The 21019-nt window shown below is 44.6% G+C and overlaps 1 protein-coding gene across 4 annotated transcripts in view; it reads right to left on the reverse strand.

Moving 5' to 3' along the window:
* Fndc1 (fibronectin type III domain containing 1) overlaps window positions 1-21019 on the reverse strand; it is an 84708-nt gene that overhangs the window by 60789 nt on the left and 2900 nt on the right. For 3 of the 4 annotated variants that reach the window (XM_076926676.1, XM_076926677.1, XM_076926675.1), the window contains exons 2-3: window positions 3628-3822; window positions 233-319 (exon numbers count right to left, since the gene is read on the reverse strand). The exons of the other annotated variant lie outside the window; for it this stretch is intronic. In XM_076926676.1, the coding sequence (XP_076782791.1) occupies window positions 233-319; window positions 3628-3822 (282 nt within the window). The remainder of the gene's footprint in view (window positions 1-232; window positions 320-3627; window positions 3823-21019) is intronic. 4 annotated transcript variants of the gene reach the window in all.

The raw sequence follows: 21019 nt of genomic DNA on the forward strand, positions 1-21019 counted from the left end.
TCCACACTGCACATGTGTGGCTCAGAGGGCAACTTACAGAAATCCGTTCTCTCCTTCTACGGTGTACGCCCCAGGGATCGAACTCAGGTCAACAGGCTTGGTGGCAAGTGCTTTTACTCACTGATCCATATCACCAGACCAATAATTCTGTGTTTTTATTGGCGTGAAGAAGCCAGGAGAAAGGAGCTCTCCCAGTCTAATCATCGAAGCACAGCCTCCAGGTCAGACTTACCGGGTGGGCTCTCAGCTCTGTAAACCGGGCGGCTCACTCCGCTGTGGTTCTCTGCGGTAACCAGCACAAAGTACACCACCCCCGGCTCTGAAACACACGGTTCACATCAAACCTCTGCCTCCGGCCTCCAGAAACACACACTTCATTCATTCACCATCTCACTTACGCCGGTTACACACGAATACAAAAACTCAAATGCAGTGCCAAGTCCAACGGTAGCTTTCTCTTCAGTTTTACTGAAATCGCTAACATCCTCCCCATGCAGCTGAAACAGGGCTGACCCTTAAGAATGTCAGCTGTGTTTAATACAAAATGCAGGCAAGCAGAAGAAACCTGGGATCCTACATCACTGATAACAAGACTTTGAGGTCTATAATAAACTCGGCAGAGAAATTAGGAGCTCACTGACCACATTAATACCCAAACATAGTGTCACAAACTACTAATACCTCACAGGGAACCTCCTAATGGAAAGACCCAGAAAAAAAAGGGAAATATCAATGAAACTCATAAAATCTTTATTGCTCTACATAAAGCTTCATGGAATTTTTCTTTTTCACTATAAAATGTTCCCCAGGCTACGTCTGCATGTGGTTTTTGACTATTTCAATCATTAAAAAAAAAAGGCTAGAAAAATATTTCCTGGAATTCTGAAAATGCTAATCTTGAAATAATTAGGCTTTTGCTTTTTGACTTTGGTCTTAGGGTCAAGGCAAATAGCAGGAGTCTCCTTGGCTGAGTCCCTGAAACTGTTGAGATTCAAAAGGAGACCAAGGGAACAGTCATAGCTCAAAGAGGACACGCCCAGGACTTACAAATTTTCAAAACTGTAACACTAATTTCCCTCAAAATGAATCATTGTCTTGTGACAGGTAAGGTGGGAGCAAATCCTTGGAGAGCTTAAAGGCTGGAAGTGTGGGGAGGGATGGAGCACTGGAGAGATGGCAATTGGTCCTGTTGTCAAGGCAAGGGAGAGTGGCATTTCTCAAAGTCTTTTAAACAGAACCTTACTCAGTCCTCAAGCCAGAAGTTCGAGGATATCTGGGACTTCCGCTATGCTCAAGCCTGGTGTGAGCTGTTGTCTGACTGTGGCAGGAGCTGGTGGCATTTAGGGTCTGGCACAACCTGCTGAGCTAATGGGAAACTGTTCCGGGTCCCAACGGAATACAGAATTGTGCTTTGTCCACTTCCCTTGCTCTGGGCTCATTTGAATTCTCCAGCAATGGAATCCACATGTCTCCAACTCCCGACCATTTAACTCATCACTTCCTTGGGAGATGTTGTTTATTGGGCAGTACAGCCCTCTCCCGTGTGTATTTTTTTTTTCTCTCCAGCAATCATAACAACCCAGTGTGTGAGCAAATACAGCCCTGTTCATGTCTTTGGTCTGACGGCACACACTTGACCTCACAGCTGGACTGGGGATGGGAGCCATGGTGCTTCAGAGTACTGTGTATTCAGCTGGAAGCAGAAGGAAGGGAACCTGGCCACCTCTAGGTCTGCTTTATATACTTTCTGTTCAGTTACCCAAAGAACACAGTGGTACCCAGCAGAGGGTGGAGATGTGGAGGGGTGTGCTGTGGTTCATGCCAGGATCAGAACAGTAACATGGCACAAAGGATACTGGCTTTTCTCTAGTTGGCTCTGTGACTTCCTCATGTCCAGTCTCAAAGTTGTAGCCTTATGTGATGGTAGAAATTTTATCAGAAGAAAACAAGATACAGAGGCAGACCCCCTAAAGCTGTACCTTTAAGACAAGGCACACTGAGGCAAGATTTAAAATGTTCCCGGTTTGCAGAATCAACTGAAAATAAAGTTTCAGTGAGTGCAAAGGTTATACTGTCCACATGCATGACCTTCTATGTGCCTTCACAGGAACACAGGAATGTGATATAGCTGACTTTGAGCAAATCAGGTGTTAGGGGCCCCCAACCCCTGTGCAGGTGAAAACCTGAAAATAATAACTTTGACCTTTCCAAAATCGTAGCTACGAAAAGCTTGCTGGTGATGGGAAGCCCCATGGCTAACAGAAGAGGTCAAGGGACTCCTATTTCCATATTGTTACGTATCATATTGCATGAAAGGTTAGCCAGAGTGAGAAGATATAGGGTCTTTTTTTTTTTTTTTCTTAAAAGAAACTGAGATGCATGGTTTACTAGGGAGATGGGCTTGCATGGTTTACTAGGAAGATGGGCTGCTCGCACACGGAGGATGCCGACATCATGAGAGTCGGTTTTCTGCAGTCACAATTTAACACTGCAGCCTTCGTTTATACATCCGAAGTTCCTTTCTGTTGCTGTGATAAGACACTGTGGCCCAAAGCAACCTAGGTGAGGAAAGGTTCATCTATCTTACAGTTGCAGGTCAGAGTCCATCACTGAGAAAAATCAGGACAGGAACTCAAATAAGAGCTCAGAGCAGAAACCATGGAGGAATGCTGCTTGCTGGCTCTCTCTCTCTCTCTCTCTCTCTCTCTCTCTCTCTCTCTGGCTCACTTTGGGAGGCTTGCTTATGCTGACTTGACTTTTTTACATGGCTCAGGACCATCTGCCTAGGGATGTTGCTGCCCACAGTGAGCTGGTCCTCTTATATCAATGAATACTCGAGACAATCTCCCATAGGCATGCCCACAGGCCAATATAATCCTGACAACTTCTCAGTTGAGGCTTCTCCTCTCAGATAACTCTAGGTTGTATCACACTGACAATTAAGACTGAGACAGGTGCTATGTGTGTGAACTCTAAGTGTGTGCATGTGTAAGTGTTGATAAATGCTAACTTTAAGCAGATTTGTATATTACATTACAGTAGCAGATAGGGTAGATAATCAGTTACAGATTTTATGCATTTTGGCATATCCAACTTCTTCATGATAGCACTAGGGTTTGAAATTCTTCAGCAAGCTTTTTTTTTTCTAATTGTCACAATCCACCCCACTCCCAAAAAAATCACATATGAGCAGACCAACACAGTTCAAACCAAAATTGTTCAGTGGTCAACTGGGCTCAGTTATTAAGTGGCTTGTGAATGAAAAGATGTTCATACTAGATTATTAAATCATCTAATAGTCAAGTTTCTGTAAGACCAATAAATAAGTAAATAAACAAATAATAAACATATTTTCCAAAGCACCATCAAAAACTAAAACTTCCTACTTCATTTCCACGTTAGGAATGCTTGAGTTAGTTGTATGGGCAAGAAGCCTGGGGTGAAACCAAAGGCTTCACAGTGAGGCCTCCAAGCATATCCTAATGATGAATCTCAAAACTTGCCTTCCTGTTTACAAAGACTCTGGGCCAGCTACACTCTGTCTTGCCAACAGTTATCCTAAGTGCACAGCTGCGCCTGTTGGCGCACAGTTAGGGATGAGTGGAGAAGGGAATATGTGTCACTTACCCACGTCCTTAATAAGGAAGGAGTGTGTCTCCGCATTCACCTTGATGGACTTAAGACTTTTCAGTGACTTCCCATAGGCAATGTTGTAATGCTCCACCGGTCTACTGGTAGCATCTTTGGGTGGGTCCCATGTGGCCTTCAGGCCCATGTTAGTGGACAGCAGTTTCACGTGCCTTGGCTTCAGTGGGTGGTCAACTATACAAACAGCGCAACTATGAACTTTACACAACGGCAGGCTGGGAGACTAAATCCAAATGCTCTCTGATGTTCTCAGCAAGAATGTAAATGACATTCGATCTGTCTGATCCTAAAGATTTGCGTGCAACCATGTTTGCACATCATCACGGCGTGACGGTGAGAGAAACACACAGATCCCATGTGCGGTTTGTATTTTTGGATAACCGTGGGTGGTAAATTTAAACCAAACGGGTAGAAAGTCAAAATAAACCCTTGGCATTCCCTGCCTTGATTATGCAGACATGCCAGGGCAAGAAAAAAACAAATGAGTAATTTGTTTCACATATTCTCCAGAAGCATTTGTTCACTACATACACCCCTGGTGTCTTGTATGTGGAGCTGAACAAACTTTCCAAACGTCTCTAAAAGGAAGGCACTATGATCAGAGTTAGGAGGACCGTCTGCCATATTCAAAGTGCGGAGACAAAGTGTTTGTTTCCGCAAAAGCCAAATTATGCTTAAAGGGGATGTAAAATTCTGCATTTATTTGTCTATATTTAATCTTTAACTTGTTCCATATTTTCCCAGAAGGAAAAATAATAGCAGGTAATTAAAAAGGATTATCGTGGGGAATGCAACAATGGCTCAGTGCCTAACAACAATGGCTGCTCGTGTAGAGCACCCATGTTAGGTTCCCAGCACCCACATGGTACACAGTCATTTGTGGCTCCAGCTCCAAAGGACCCGGCACCCACTTCCAGCCTCCATGCATAAATGCAAACAACACATTTATACGAATAACTTTTTTAAAGCACCACCGCATCTTCAATTATGAGAACCCAAGTTTTTCTTCGTTTTCAAACTTACCAAGCTATTACATAACATTTTGCCTAACAAAACCTCTCAGCTCCCTGCATAGCTAGAACTGTAATGCAAGGTTGTGGCAGCGTGTGCTAGACAGTAACGTAGCGATTGCAAGAGCCAGACAACGGTTGAGTTGATTTGGATGAGACATTTTCAGAAAATACATAAAAAGTGATGTAAGTGCGTGGGGAGGAAAACCTTAATTTTAATAACATCTTTTTTAATGCACTTGCAATCTCATAGAGGAAAGAAAGGAGGAGACAACACTTTCATGAGGACACACACATGGGTTAGCATGTGATTTTGGTACCGATGAAACATCTGAACAGAACAAACACAAATGATTGTTACATCGAGCACCTATCCTCCCTCTGGGCATTGCCCCATGGCCTCTGGACCAAAACGGGTTGGGAGAGTCCACAGCATTCGTAAAGAGGATGATGTGATGCCTTTTGAAGCATTAGAGGAAGGGTGTTCATTCTGAGGACAAAAACAAGATGTCAGATGATGTGCTCTAACCATAATCCCCAGAGGACCCATCCCAACTCCACATTTGAGGCTCCCAAAGCCCCATGAGGGAGAAGACACGGGTAAGTGAACCAGAGAGAGAGAATGTGAGATGCTTCCTGGTCCTGAGAAGTGAGCTGTGCTTGCTTCTCCCAGTCGCTCAGGTCAGAAAACAATTCATTGCCACCTAGAGAGAAGAGCCATCCACAAACGTTCACTTTACTTCCCTGCTGCGACTCTGTACTGATCAGTTTCTTGTCGCTGCTATAAAATATCTGAGAGAGTCAAGTGAGAAACGGGAGGGCTTTGTGTTGGTCATGGGTTTGGAAGTTTCTGGCCATGGTTGATTGTCTGGCTCTGTGAGGAGGCAGCCGTGATGCTGGGGTCATACAGTATAGCGAAACTGCCCACCTCATGGCAGCCAGGAAGCAATAAGAGAATGAGGATGGATTCCACTGTCCCCTTCTAGAACAAAACTAATGACATAAAATCTCCCATTAGGTCCCACGTCTTAAAAGTTCTATAACACCCCACCCCCCAAACATCTGTGAGGTAGAGATCAAGCCTTTAACTAGGACCTCTGGGGGCCACAGCCATCTTGTAAGTTAGATTGCATACATACAAGAGTTCTTTTTCAAACCAAAGTTGGACAACGCCTCTTTCTGCTTTCTGGGAAGAAAGATGTTAACTGACGCTCCGTGTGCTCTCTTGGGGACATTTGCCTTCTCGTGACAAAAAACTTAACCAAAGAAACGGCTTTCTAGAAATAGCTTTCTAGGCTTTAGCGTGTCACTGGTTGAAAGTCACTTTTGAACATAAAAGCTTTGGGGTCACCCTGAAGTCATGTCTCAGAGGCAGCCCTAATCTGAAGTTAAGGTTTGTCAAAACTCGTTAGATCGGCATACCACCTCCTCGTTCTCCCAACACATGCTGGGCCAGTGAAACGGGGCCTTCAACCTGATTAAATGTTCTCATTCTCAAGATTTCCATCAGCTTTGATATTTACAGCTGACATCATTTCTGGCACCTCCTAATAAACACAACCCATGGATCACTAAGAGAACTAACTGACCAGAGGATCAGGAGAGTGAACAGGAACAACCTTGTGGCCATGTCAGCCTCACAACAACCCCCTCCTCCATCGATGCCTGGGTACCAACCCAGTATGGAGTGAGATCAGTCCTTCCAGCAGTGTGCATCATATCCAGATTCAGGTCACAGTAAGCTTATGCCTGGGCTAGGAGCATGACAACATGTCCTATTTCTGGTGACCATTTTTGAAGGTCTAGTGACTTTACTGTCTAAATATGACGCAAACCCACACAGTGAAAGTGGTTTCTGGAATTGCAGGCTGGTTTTCAGGCTCTCGGTGAGGAATGAGTGTTCTGACAGCATGAAGCTTACTACAATACAAGAGGTTCTTATTTACTTATTCACTAATTTATTTAAATATGAATTTAATTATGGCACCAGAGATCAAACATAGGGCTTTTCACTAACAGGCAATGGTCTGCCACTGAGTTAAATTTACGGCTTTTTTTTTTTTTAACATTTTATTTCCAGACCTATTTTTACTAAGTTACTAAGTTGCCTGGGCTGGCTTTGAACTCATTCTATAGCTCAAGTGGGCCTGGATCTTCCCACTCTCCTACAGGCCTGAACTGCCAGGCTCAGGTTCTTTTTGAATGCTCAATAAACAGCTGAAGCACACAGCCTTTTTAAAAGTAGTTTTCTATCCATTTCTTGACAGGGAGGACGCTGGTGCAGCTTTGAAGGCTGTCTAACCTGGGAGCTCTGTCTCTTAGGAAACAGACAAACTCAAATATCAATGTGTCAATGCTGAAATCTCGTGAAGGGTAGTGGGGGACAAGCTGCTTGTCTCCCAGGGCATACAAAATTCAGAAGTAAGCTTAAGCCACAGCTGAAGGGATTTAGGGCTAAATTAGAAGAATTTCCTGTCTGCAACCTGCCCCATCACCCTATCCTTTGCTGTCTTTGAATGAAGACATATGGTAAGGTGGCTCATCATGAAACAGCAGCCAACAGTAGTGAGCTAGGGTTCCAGCAATTCTGTGTTATGGCAAAATCATGCCAGTAGCTCATGCCAGTAGACTTTGTCTAGACTTGAAACTATTCTGCCAGGTACTAAACAGCAAGACGCTGTTCTGGTGGCCTCAGGTAGCCAGTCCTTTGCCACACTTCTGGGTCTCAGCTGCCACAACATGTCTACTTGCTCATTAAGAATGGTACTTTGTACTCGATTGACTCCTTGCTTTGGGCTAGTTCCAAACCTCGAGGCTTATCCAGCTCTAGGAGGACTGTGTGCTTCAAAAGTCAAAGTGCAGATCCTGGGACCAAGGTCAAATTATTGAGCTGTCACTAGTCAAGACAAATTCTAGAATCTGGAACCTCTACATTGACTGTCTTCAGCTTTCAGAATAGAAAAAAAAAAAAAAAAAACCCTCCAGTTAATACTCAACCTTAAGCCCAAGCCAGAGCTAAGTCCTTAAGGCCAGCTTGGCCAAAGTCTACAGTGTCTGTTCCAGAGCAGGCAGGACCCAGCACCTGGCTTTCCCCCTACCTGCCTTCCTACTCCGATATGCCTTGGCATCTATCATTAACTATACACTGGTGCAGAGAAGAACATCTGATAACCACATCAACCCAGAGTTCTCCAACCCAAATGCCTACAAGGGCCAGGAAGCTGTAGCAGAGGAAAACCTGCAGATTTGGGGGTGCTGTCTAGTTTTAGGCATCTGTTGACATAACAGACTTCAGGAGCCTCCCAACTCTCGGGTGCTCACAGATCCTTATCCTAAGAAGACAGGAGTCATTTCTTCTTTTAAATGAAGCACAATGGAGAAGGAGACAGGCATATACACACCGTGGGCATGTATAAAGACTCCAGAACAAGTTACAGGAGTTGGACCTCTCCTCCAGCCATGTGGGATTAAACTCAGGTGACCAGACTTTGTGGCAAACACCTTTACTCACTGAACCATCTTATCAGCTCTGAGACAGAAATCTCAATTTTTGGTTAAGAAATCTCAATTTTTATTCTAACTGGCAATGGAGTCTGCTTTTTAAAACAGCATAGGAATGCATATGCAAACAGTTGGTAGGCCAGACTGGATCTGCTGATGGCCAGTCATCAACCGATATCTTAACCCCAGGAAAGATCCTATAGCTGCAAACCCAGACAACACCCCACATCCTTTGGTCCTTTGCAGTACAGAGATGAGTATGGGTTCATGAGAGAAGACTACAAGGGAAGGGAGTTAAAGAGCGGAGATGGTAGATGAAAAAGGATGCACCGATTGGCTAAGTTATCACGTTCCACCTCCAGACACCCCTCCCTTCCTAAGAAACCCAAAGAATTTGGAGATGCCTTGACCTGGTCTCTAAGAGATAACAGAGACCTGTGCTGGAGGGGATTGGGGGTAGAGAGGATCAGGGGTGCTATCCAGGCTTAGCAACAAGCAAAACTAATGAGTTGCATATCTATGCATAGTCTGCCCGCTCCAGATATACCACAGATCTGTGTGAGCTCCAGACCGAGCTCACTATCTCGATGTGCTGTTCAGTGTCTTGCTCTGGATAAGCCCTAGCCTGAGTATTCGAGGCAAATAGTCAGAATCCTCCTTGAGTTCCAGGCCGGTCTACCTTGGGAATAAACACAGGTTTTCACTAATGAGAGCCCCATGGAGAGCTATATCTCAGAATAAAGAAACAAAATGTCCAAAACACAGTCAATAAAATGAACCACTGAAGGCGGGCTCCATGCAGAAGTCATGCTTAGAAAAACTGATTCAAAGTTACAACTGAGCCCTTCTATGCTTTGTTTCATTTTTTAAAAATACCCTTGCTTCATCCGGTTGAGAGAGAGAAGAAGATGTGCGGAGAAGGAAAGCATCAGGAGGCATGGAGGGGAGAAGAAGAGAGGAAAGGACCAGGGGAAGGTTTCCCGGGAATACGAACCCAAGAAAGAACAAAGCCGGAACTTCCTCCTGTTTGGCTCACTTGCTTTGAATTGTTTCACTGTAACTTTGCAGCTAAATGATTTTAGCCAACATTGTTAAAGCCCAGAAAGTGCTGGCTTAAGCTGGCATTCAACTCGTGTTAGATGAATGGGAAAATATTTAAGTTTGACTGACAGGCAGTTTACCATCTAGAAAGTAAGGGAAGCTATCATCCAGCCTTTCTTCATCTCGGTGCCTACCTGAGACAGCTACTACTGACAGGATCATCTTAAAACCTCAGGTTAAAAACCCACAGCTGTAGAGAAAACCACTAAGAAAATATTGACTGGAAAGAACCAGATATTTTCTGAGGCAATTAACCACACACTAGTGATTTAAAAGGAAATACTATCTCGTTCTTTGATATTCTCCCAAGTACTTACTGAAAGTTAGTCTGATTTGGACTTAAAACAAAACCACATCTGAAAAGTAGATTTGAGGAAAACTCATTCGGTTCTCCAAAGTCATGGTCACATACTGTGTGATGACAGTCACGTGTTCATAGAACCATCTGCAAGTCTTCAGTAGCAAATAGCACCTGTGTGCGAGCGACAGAAAAGAGCTGTGTGTTTCTACACCATCAACAAATAACAGGCCAGGCATAGACTTTATTTTGTCTGACAGGTATATTTAGTGGCTTCTCTGTGTATTTATCTAAACTCAACACCAAGTGAAGAACACGAGACAGAAAGGAAAATGTAAAGTTCACTGCTGATAACATTGAGTCAGAGGATGGGGTGCTCATGTTTCACCACCAATGTGTTTCCTGTTTCTCTGTCCCCTTTCTTAAGCGTGGGAGCATCAGACAAACCCAGAAGAGTTTTTGAGGGTGACAAATCCCAGGGCAGCAGGTGACCAAGCCAGAGCAAAGTTGAATGCAAACTTCCACCTACAGGAAGCTCCAAGGAGCTTCAAAGCCACTAAACCTGCCTAACAGAAAAAGTCAAGTGCCCTCAGCACTGCACAGAGGAGTACGGATAGAATAGAAGCCAGAGTCACTTCAGAGACGTTCCCTGACTGAAGACAACAGAGGCGGTTCCCTTACAAACAGCCCCAGCTGTTGGGCTGTTCCTGCCCACACTGGGCGTGACCATTGCTCTATGGTCAGGCTGTAATGACCCCTCCAGGTAAGGATCAAGATGACCTCTCCCTATGTTTGGGGGACCCCTGCAATACCCACTGAGGTGCAGCCTGTGTCTTCCTAGGATTAGTAATGGAGACAATGCTTCCTAGGCCCCAGAAGGCTATGAAACAAGCAAAGCCCAACTCCAAAACCAAGTTGATCTCTAGGCTGAAAGTCTCCTCCTTAGCCTTTCCTACCCTGATCTCAAACTTTGCCCAAAAGAGCTCACTTTGGTGTAGGTAAGGAGACAGTGTGATCTCCTAAAAATCCTGGCAAGAAAAACATGCACCAACGCTCAGGTACGTTCATCTCATCACTAAAGTCCCCAGGACAGTTACAGACGCTACAGACAGACATGAAGCCATCTTTGTCTTCAAGTTTAAAATCAGAGAAACAAATATCTCAACTTCTCTCCTCCATTTGGCCTCTGGAGAGATGATTCATTCAAATGCCCAGATGGGGGCAGAGTTCTCTCAGAAATAGTATCTCCTTCAAACTGGTACAGAACCTGCAGGCTCAACCTGTGGACCAAGATCCCTTTTGGAGGCATGGGTAGAGTCAAACAACCCTTTCACAGGAGTCCCAGATCAGATATCCTGCATATCAGATATTTTCATTATGATTTATAACAATATCAAAAGTAGTTATGAAGTAGCAATGGAATAATTTTATGATGAGGGGCCACCACCACATGAGGAACTGTATTAAGGGCGGGGGTGGGGGGGAGGTGCACCATTAGAAAGGCTGAGAGCCACTGTCCTAAAGAAAGAGTAACTGAGTCCAGAGGTTGTCGGTGCCTTACACTGTTAAAGACCCTGGGGTCTCTATAAAGCAGTGGACTCAGGAGGAGCTGTATAAAGGGTGTATCTTTCTTCTGTCTATCCAGTAAGACCTTCCTCAATCCTGTGACGCACCTGTGACCCTATGGCTCTATAACCCTATGACCCCGCCCCCCAATATGCCTAGGAATCTTCTCTGGACTTATTCTAACCGGTGACACCACCAAGAAGCTAAGGAGGGGGTTCTGGGATTCAGGGAACCCTAAATTTACTGCTGTACACCAAAGGAAACAGAGATAGAAAATTGTGATCTGAGCAAACACCTTTTCTTTATATAGCATCTAGCCTTGTATATTTAGTTATATCAATTAAAGCAGACTGATAAAGAGTTCTGGGTTGTCAGGGTCCCTAGAGCCAATTCCTGGGCTTCCCATGATCTGGCTCCAAGAAACAATGAATTCTGAAATTTAAATAAGTCCACGGGGAGATTCTGCTACTATAGTATTCAGGCACTGTTAATAAAGACCTGCTGTGAAAATCAGAAGCAGCCTTTGAAGCTAACCCAGAAGCCAGTGCCTTTGGTCACAAAACCTGCCAGTGATGAACCCACCCAAAGCAAGGAAGGCCGAGGCCAGCACAGAGGCTGCCGTGTCCAGTGAGCACCCGCTATAGACACAGAGAGGCAGGTGGGTCCATGGAGCCGGTGAGGACAGGCTTAGTTACAAAGAAGCTCCCCCCACCCCCAAGAGGAATGTCCAAAGCTTGAAATAAGTGAGCCGTTGAAACACCAAATACACTTGAATTACTCTCCAATGGTGTGGAGTCTGGGTGTTGACAGAAGTCTCCCTGCTTCTTCTTTGAAAAATCAAGTCCTACCATCTTTTGAAAGCATCTAGCTGCAACCACTAAATTCTCTCTGTCTGTCTCTCTGTCTCTGTCTCTGTCTCTGTCTCTGTCTCTCTCTCTCTCTCTCTCTCTCTCTGTCTCTCTCCCTCTCTGTGTGTGTGAGTGAATGTGTGTGTGTGTGTGTGTGTGTGTGTGTGTGTGTGTGTGTGTGTGTGATAAAGGACAACCTCATGTGTTCTCTCTGGAACACCACCCACCTTCTCTGAAATAAGGCCCCTCACTGACCTGCAGTTCACTGCTTAGACTGGCTGACGAGTGAGCCCCAGGGATGTACCTGGCTCTGTCTCCCCAGCACTGAGATTATAAGCATGTACCATGATGGCTGGTATTTAATTGGGTTTTAGAAGTCAGTACTTACTTATGACAAGTATATAACCAGAAATCCAACAGGTGCACCAGATGAGAGGAGGACACACCTAACTTGTAGTGCAGCTTGCTAGTGGGGATCAAGGTGAGAGGTGAGTTTGAGATGTATTTGAGAGGGAAGTAGAAGTACTTGGCTATCTCCCACAAGTACTAGCTAAGCATCGGAATATACAGAAACATCCAGAAGGCTGGCTATACATGAGCAAAGCTCTGAGTTAACTGGCTAAAGTTTAAATCAGTCTTTAAATGGAATTATACTTGCCAAAGTATTACCACCTTTCTTGTCTCCCCAAAAGGGGATAACTGAAGGCGAAGGTTGTGTAACACAAAACTGGTACCTGCAAGACCCACAGATGGTTGGCTGAATCTTTCCTGAGAAGAAAGACACCTTAAAACAACAGCCTGGTTTCTCTTCTGGAGTTTCTCGACCTCAAGGCTCCATAAAAGCATTTCCATAGTTATTGGTTCCTTGGGGGTCTGTCTCTAGGTTTGTGGAGTCTGCCCTTATAAAACGCCACAGGGAGTGGACATAGTAGCATGGTCTTTAATCCCTGTGTGATCGAGGCCAGCCTGATCTGTATAGTGAGTTTCAGAACAGCCAGGCTACATAGTGGGACCCTGTCTCAATACCTCAAGATAGATAGATAGATAGATAGATAGATAGATAGATAGATAGATAGATAGATGATAGATACATACACACATACATGCATACATGCATACATACATACATGTATACATACATGAAATAAAATACCACAGGGAATTGAAAGACTTTTGCACAGAAAGGTCTGACCCCACCACTGGGAAACCACATCGTGTTTCTGCACAGAGAAGTATCAAGGCAATCAAATCCCTCAGTCCACAAAGACAGCCAAGTCAACAGCCAGGATGTGCAGACGTCATCCCGTTGAGGGTCCTTGGAAGCCAACCATTTCCCACGCAGTGCTAACTCGATGGATTCTGCTTCCCACGCTCAATGTGCTCGGCTGCATTTGTGCAGAGGAAGCACCACACACATCTGAGTGTGAGCTAGAGAGACCCAGAATGACCAGGGCTGCTCCTGGCAAGTGGCAGCAGCATGCTTGGCTGCCATCAGCACTCACTGATGTGCCCAGCAGCCAGTTGGACCCTCGGGCTCTCATCTCCATGGGTAGTTGTCTCCCCACCCCCAGCCAGCCTTGTGATAACAAAGTACCACTTATTCAGAATGGAAGATGGAAGGCTTCATCCCCCTGCATGCATGCCAAAGTGCTCATGACAGCACCAAGTGACTCTGAATACAATCGTGAATCACATTTTTAATTCATCAGCCCCAGGAAGCCAACTGGTGACTGACGGCTATCCAGCTCTCCCTTGCTAACCTTTACACAGAGTTTGTCACAGTCCACTCGTGTGAGCATCACCGGTCTGCACTCATCTCTGTCCACAGACAAGTAGGCTAACTCAGTAGGTTCACACTTGATTATAGAAACTGCAGCCAACACTATGTCATTTGAGTCTAATCTGGGTGCTACACTCAAGCTGGTCACATAAGGCTACCACATATACTGTTGGGAGTGGCTCAGAGCAAGATCTCCAATCTACATGCAAGACCATCTGCAAAATTAAGTTGCTGGCTCACAAGGTCTTCTCATCAAGCATGCCAGGGGTTAGCAGCTTCTTTCAGACAGAGTTGGTGCAGATTATCCTTGTATTCAAGGGAAGCTGAGAGACAACAGTGCACGTCGTCGCTCACTGCATCTCTCTTCCCAGGATTCCTTCTCCTTATCACCCTGCTTCACCTCTCCCTCCTCTAAAGCTGAAGAAAGAGCTACAAAGCATAGAAACATAAAATGGAGCAATAAAAAGAAACATCTGGGCCAGAGAGATGGCTGAGTGGTTATGAGCGCTCACTACACAATCACAAGAACCCAAGTTCAGATCCCAGCATCCATGTAATGAACCAAACACCTGTAACTCCAGTTCCAAGAGAGCCAATGCCTTCTGGCCTCTCCCGTGTGCATGTACATGCACACATACACTCACTCATTCACATAACTACATGCAGATACACACAAATAAAAATAAATATTTTGTTTAAAATAGTTTAGGTCATCCTGAACTACATGGTTCAAGGCAAGCCTGGGATTTCAAATTTTTAAATAAAAATAACAACAACAATAAAGAAATCATTAAGGAATTATTTTTTTAAAAGAAAGAGTAGCAAGTAACAAAATTAAAATCAAACACCTAAGTCACTAGAGAATGATTCCATGTTCAAGGATATTCATAAGATAAACCAGCCTTATCTCCCAAGAAGCTTTCTGTTGGATTTTTATCAGTCTTATTCAAGTTTCATGAGTAATTTATAATAGTTTAGCAACTTGATGGAATCTGAAACTGCCACAATAAAGACTACCTATAGGCCACACCAAGAACATTGCCCACTTCCCTGGCCCTTGCTTTCCCTTGCCAGAAAGCTAGAGTGCTGAACACAGAAATGCCCTGCCTCTCAGCTTCCCTTGCAGCTAGGATACACTTACAAGTTAGCCTGGCCAGTGACACAGGTGAGGAAAGGTGCTGTCATTTATGTGAAAGCAACTTAAAGGGCCATCATGTGTTCCTGACCTCTTTTAACTTTCTCTTTTCTCACCTCCTGTGATATCATACATAATCCCTAGACAGGCAACAACCATCTAATTGCCTGTCTAGGGATAGGTGAGATGATTTGGTCAGCAACTGCAGAGTGGAAACATGAGATGATCTGGGACCCTGTTGGCCTCACTAAACCCCCAGTCCATGTCTCTCTGCTCCCAAGTTTACAAGGAAGAGATAAACAATTCCCTCATCTGTTTATCCACTGATATCACAAAGGATTTGGGGTTAGCCACACTGTTGCTTGTGGATTTACGATGTTAAGTCACTTCTGACTTTAAGCGAGAACTGTGCTCACTTTAGCTTGCTCCAGTTGATTTTAGGTGTCCATTCTGGAAATGTCATTTTGACAACACCAATCCTTATGTATGCCATTGACTTGAGTAGGTACATCTGTCCCCAGAACAACAAAACCAGAAATGAAAGTGACCCTAACCAAGAGCTCTGGCAAAGTGTGATCATTAGGACTTAACATTTTAAAGCTCTTGGACTTTCTGTTTAGAAACTAACATAAATAAAAGCTACTGTTTCAGGGAAAATAAGATCCCCTCCACCCATGTACACCACTGGCTTTCTGGAATAAATTAGAAAGATAAATTGGAGGGATTTGGTGGATATTTTCCTTGTAACAAACATAAGACGATATGCCACTGGAAAGAGCAATTTTTGAGAGCTGTGGAGGAAACACCGCGCCATGCCTGCCGATGGCAACACCACAGACTCATGGGAAAATCACTACTTCCCAGGTTTCTATGGGATCTATTGCACATTCTTCAAATTCAGTTTGCAAACAAGAAATGATTCCCTAAAGAACTGCCATTGTTCATTGGTCCAACTCAAACTCAGCCCACTCTAAACTGCTTGACATGCCAGGCAACCAACAAACACACACACACACACACACACACACACACACACAAACACACACACACACACACACAAATCTCTCTAAATATTCATTTCTTTCCCCAAAATGTGAAAGTCATTGTCTAACTATGTTAAAAATGTTAAACACTTGGACAATCCTACGTCATTGGTCACCACTCGTACAGCCCTGAAAACTCCCTGGAAATTTTCCTTAGAAAATGTGCCAGGCAGGGTCTTGGGACTGGGCTCAGTTGCTGAGTTCTGGCCTAGGGTACATGAAGCCCTGCCCTCTATAACCCAAAAATTGTGGTACACGCCTGCAATCCCAGCATGTGAACACAGAAGGATCAGAAACTCAAAACTATCTTTGGCAAGATAGTGAGTTTAAGGCCATCCTGGGATGGACACACATACACACACACACACACACACACACACACACACACACACACACTAATAAGAGAGGCCAGACAAGTGCTGTGAGGAGGTAGGTTTAAAAAACAAAAACAAGTGAGACAGATGTGACCAGGAACCAAAAAGACCCAGTGACAGTCCAAATTTCAAATGAATAGTTTTTTTTTTAAATTTAAATCACTTAGTAATTATTAATGGGAATAGACAAATAATCTATCAAAAAGGGGGGGGGAATACAAACAATATATCAAACAAAAAGGTGTGTGTGTACGAAAAATCTTAAAGAAGAAAGGAATGAGAATTGGTTAAACAGATAATTTTCATCAGGCATGACAACAAATGTTTTTTGAGCACTTAGTAGGTCTCAGAGCGTAAGTAAGGCATGAGGGATACAGAAGTGATTAGAGAGACTTCCTCCTGTGTTAGCCACGTGTGTTTTCTGTTGAGGTTTGATCTGTGACTGTGTACTGTAATGCTAAACTAGACCCAAAGGTCCAGTTGCCTACGGGTGAATTCTCACATCTGCCAGCTTCTGTTGTGTAAACCTTGTTCCTTAATTTAAAACTATTGGTTAATAAAAATGGTACAATCACTGGAGAGATTAGAGGTAGAGGTAGAGGTAGAGGTAGGTGGGTTTGAGTTACCTGGTTGGGGTTACAGAGAGAAAGAGGTGAAGGATGAGAGAGACAGAGAGAGAGACAGAAAGAGACAGAGAGACAGAGAGAGACAGAGAGAGAGAAGGAGGAGCAGTGGGAGGAGGAGGAGGCCACCATGAGAGGAGATGAACCATGAGCACATGGCCAGGAGAAACAGCAAATATCTGGGATACACCGCTGGGGAGGTAGCCAGGCCAGCAGTTAGAAGAGTAGACTAGGGGTGACCCCCCAGTAATTGTCAAAGCCAAATCAAATAACCATAGTCTGAGCCTTATTCATTTGTAAAGTAGATGCGGATAAGTTTAAATTGGTTCAACTACAGTTTTCCACTTGGGATTCCTTGAAGTGACCAAGAGAGCTCACACAGCTGGAAAGAGCACACTTTCAAAGTATTTACAGGTAGAGAGCATGCAGTGCATATGTGTGCTGGCTATGACCCCGTGGGGGTAAACCATGAACGGGTTAGGGATGGAATTAGACACACAAGCACAGGACTCCAATGGTTATGGGGTAAGTTTAACAAGACCTACTACGGGAAGGACCGGGTTATTACCGTGCCCCTTGTTAGAAATCAGGCATTTCCATTGGCCTGCCCTTCGGGGACCTAGCTGCAGCAGCTTAGGTCATCTCCTAGATGGCCAGATACATCAAGTGCAGTGCATAAAACACTCTGGTCATCCCAGATTGGGCTATCTCTCTCCAGTTTATTCGCTGTTTCTGTTTGTCTGCCTGTCTGTATGTCTGTCTGTTTCTCATGTTCCCAGAGACTGCCCTTTGATTTCCCCTTCCTTCCATCAACCTCTTGTCCTACAACTGTTGAGCGGGGTAATTTCTTAGCGGCGCACACCTTGGCACAAGCGCCCCCACGTCGCCACTTTACCCTAACACCTCCTAGTCCATTTTGTAATAGGGACCAGGTTCACACCAAGGTCAATTTCAGAGAAGCCCTACTTCCTAAAGTGCAGCGTACCACAGTGTGACACAATCTTCCCGCGGCAGCCAACCACAGTAGGAGAGACCCAGAAAGGGTGCTGTTCTTGCTTCATTCCTTCAGCTTACTGTTCCAGTTTACAGTCTGCCGTGTAGGGAAGTTGAGGCAACCGTAATTTGTAGGCGGCATCACATCCACAGGCAGAAGTAGGAAGAAATGAAAGCACGAGCACTTGCTTGTTGGCTTGCTCGCAGCTATGAGCTCTGTCCTGCCTTGTACTGCCTACTTGCGCTCACAGTGGGTGGGGTCTTCCTACATCAGTTACTGAGGGAGATCTCCAACAGACCTGTCCAAAGGCCACACCAATCTAAATAATCCCACATAAGACTCTCTTTCCTGGCAATTCTATGCTGTGTGTAGTTGGCAGTTAAAACTAACCAGCCCCGAGATCAGGTCAGAAACGCTGGTGCTGGCATTTACACACATAGCCTAGGGAAGAAAATCTGGTTAGCACAGTTAATTCCCAGACATGTAACCCCAGGTAGCCTGCAGGGGAGGATTGTAGAATTTCTAAGATTTGAGTCCAAATCCTAGGACAAGTATATACTAGATTGTGCCTGTGGAAGAACAGTTTAAGAGCTTTACACCTGATGCCCACAGGAAGAAAATGAGAGTATCACCAAGTTCACATGGTAACTATGGAAACCAAGCATAAGAACACATTGGGAAGAGCCAGTTAGGAAGAAGACCATTTCTAAACGTCTCCCTACACGGCCAGGGTGAGATTCACATCCGCAGCTTGTGTTTTATTGAGTATTTTAATGTCACCGCAGAAAACTACGCTGCTGTCTGTCTGCTTCAGTTGAAGTTGCTACACTCAACAGTAAGTCACAATATATTCTGTAATTTAATTATATTACAATTAAAATAATTTGCAATAGTCTCCTAGTTACAAAAGTAAAGCTTGAGGCTAGGAAAGGGAGAGGGAGATGGGGGAAGAGAGCGATTACCAAGACACACACACCCCATGTATTTTAATTCCCCCCCCCCATGGTCCAACTCTTTCAATTTTAGCCCGGGCCTACAAAGGTACCAAGGGTACCCCAACAGCTAAAAGGTTGCAAACCTCTGCTTTAGACTTAAGTTTCAAATCCCTCAGGCAATTGTTAATGTGCAGTCATGTCAGCCATGTCCTTCCCAATTTAATGTCTGCAGGAAGCTCCAACGAGTGGCAAGCTAAAGAAAAAAAATTTTAAGCAGTGCACTAAGGGAACAAAGAAGATAACTGACAGCTGTGTTCATTTTCGGCTCTCTAAGGCCCAGCTTGAATGAAGCCCAAGAAAGATGGAACCGCTTCCGAAAGGCCAGGAGCGCCCTCTATGGGCCACAGAATGCAAGTGCGAAGGAGGAAGAAAAATGATGCCGGTTTATGCGACTAACCAATGGTTCCAAATACACAAATGCACATTTATTAACGTTGAAGAAGATGTGCTGGCCACAAAAGCCACAGTTGTCCCCTTTCCCCCAACTACCTGCTCTCCCCAAGGCACCGAAGTTTCCAGTTTGCTCTGTATTTTAACAAATGAATTCTGTGCATTCACAAGTAACTACACAGCAGGCCTGATCCTTTCTCGCTTTCATTTTTATAGTTTTAAACACCCAGCCCCCATGTTTTCAAGCTAAAATGAAAGCTCCTGATAACAGAAGTTTAGTTATAACCTAAAACAGCCCTAAAATTCTGTAACAAAGTAAACAGAGGTCCTGTCCCCCAATCAGCTCAGGAGCATCTGCTGAAATGTTTGTGTCCAGGTTTCTTATTCACACCCCTTGAGGTTAGCAGAGTAATAGTGGTACCCAAAGTTCTCCTCCTAAGTCTCCAGAGCCAGGAAAGGTGAACACTAGGGACCCGGACATGAAAGAAACCTGATCATGTCCCATGTCACCCAAGGGAACACAGCCCTGGATTTTAGGCCCAAGAGACCCAATCTGGTCTCCTGGCCTCCAATACTGTCTATAATAATTCCTGCTGCTTTAAGCCAGGATGTGTGTGGTCATTCCTTACAGCAACCATAGGGAAAGGATGCAGCCTGTATCCATGTCCCTCCTGTAGACAAGGGATGGGCCATCATGACTTATATGTAGATGTTGGTGACATGGGGAACTTTCTAGTGATGGCTTCCTAGGGACATGAATTGTCATCCTGCAATCCCACTACACCCCCTAATTTTACAATAATGTTTTCTATGCTCACCAAAATGAGTGAAATGAGTTGTCTCACTGCTAGACTCCAAAGCACAAGCTGAAGCCAAAAGGGCCCACCTGCTTGCAAAGACAGGAATGAAAAGAAACAGCAGAGAGCTGGAGCCGCCTGGGTCATAGGAAAGTTTCCAGGGCTTCTGAAGGTAAAAGGGTCTCTCTGACCACATCTATCCACAAGTGAAGATGGACCACCGAAGCCCAGCAGAGAGACCGTGATGGTGTTAAGACTCTGACCCAGGCATCTGGACTTCTAACATCCATTCAGCTGTGTATCCCAGCAGCTACAAAACTCTGTGGCCTCTGGATTCCTTTCCTCCTTCAAGCTTACAAGGTTCTCATAAAAGTTATACTTGAATAGGAGGCCTGTCATCTATCCTTCCCTAGGAATTATGATAATTTAACAATTAATTAGTTTATAATGGGGTATAGCTCAGGGGCAGTGTGTCTAGCGTGTTTAAAGCCCTGTGGAAGGTTCAAGATAAACAATACTAGATTATGTGCATGCATGCATATGTGTACCCATGTATGTGTGTGTATGTATGCACGTATGCCATGTACTCACACGTGTACATACGAACGTACACTTGCACATGGAGGTCAGAAGATGGTCTTTGGAAGTCCATTCTCACGCTCTACCTTATTGGGGTAGAGTCTCTCTTGCTTCTGTTGCTGTACGGTGTATTCCCACGCACCTGATTCACAACTGTGACTAATTTGCAGATTCTCCCATCCCCACCTCCCATCTTGCTCCAGGAGCTTTGGCACTCATTGCAGATGCATGCCACCATGTCGGACCCCTGTGTACTATCATGTGTGGCCGCCACTTGGCTTTACCATGCCTCATTGTGTGACATTTTAAAAGTACATTTTCATTCATATTGCTATTG

Source organism: Arvicanthis niloticus, chromosome 28, assembly GCF_011762505.2.
Source record: "Arvicanthis niloticus isolate mArvNil1 chromosome 28, mArvNil1.pat.X, whole genome shotgun sequence".
In the NCBI taxonomy this organism is placed as follows: domain Eukaryota; kingdom Metazoa; phylum Chordata; class Mammalia; order Rodentia; family Muridae; genus Arvicanthis; species Arvicanthis niloticus.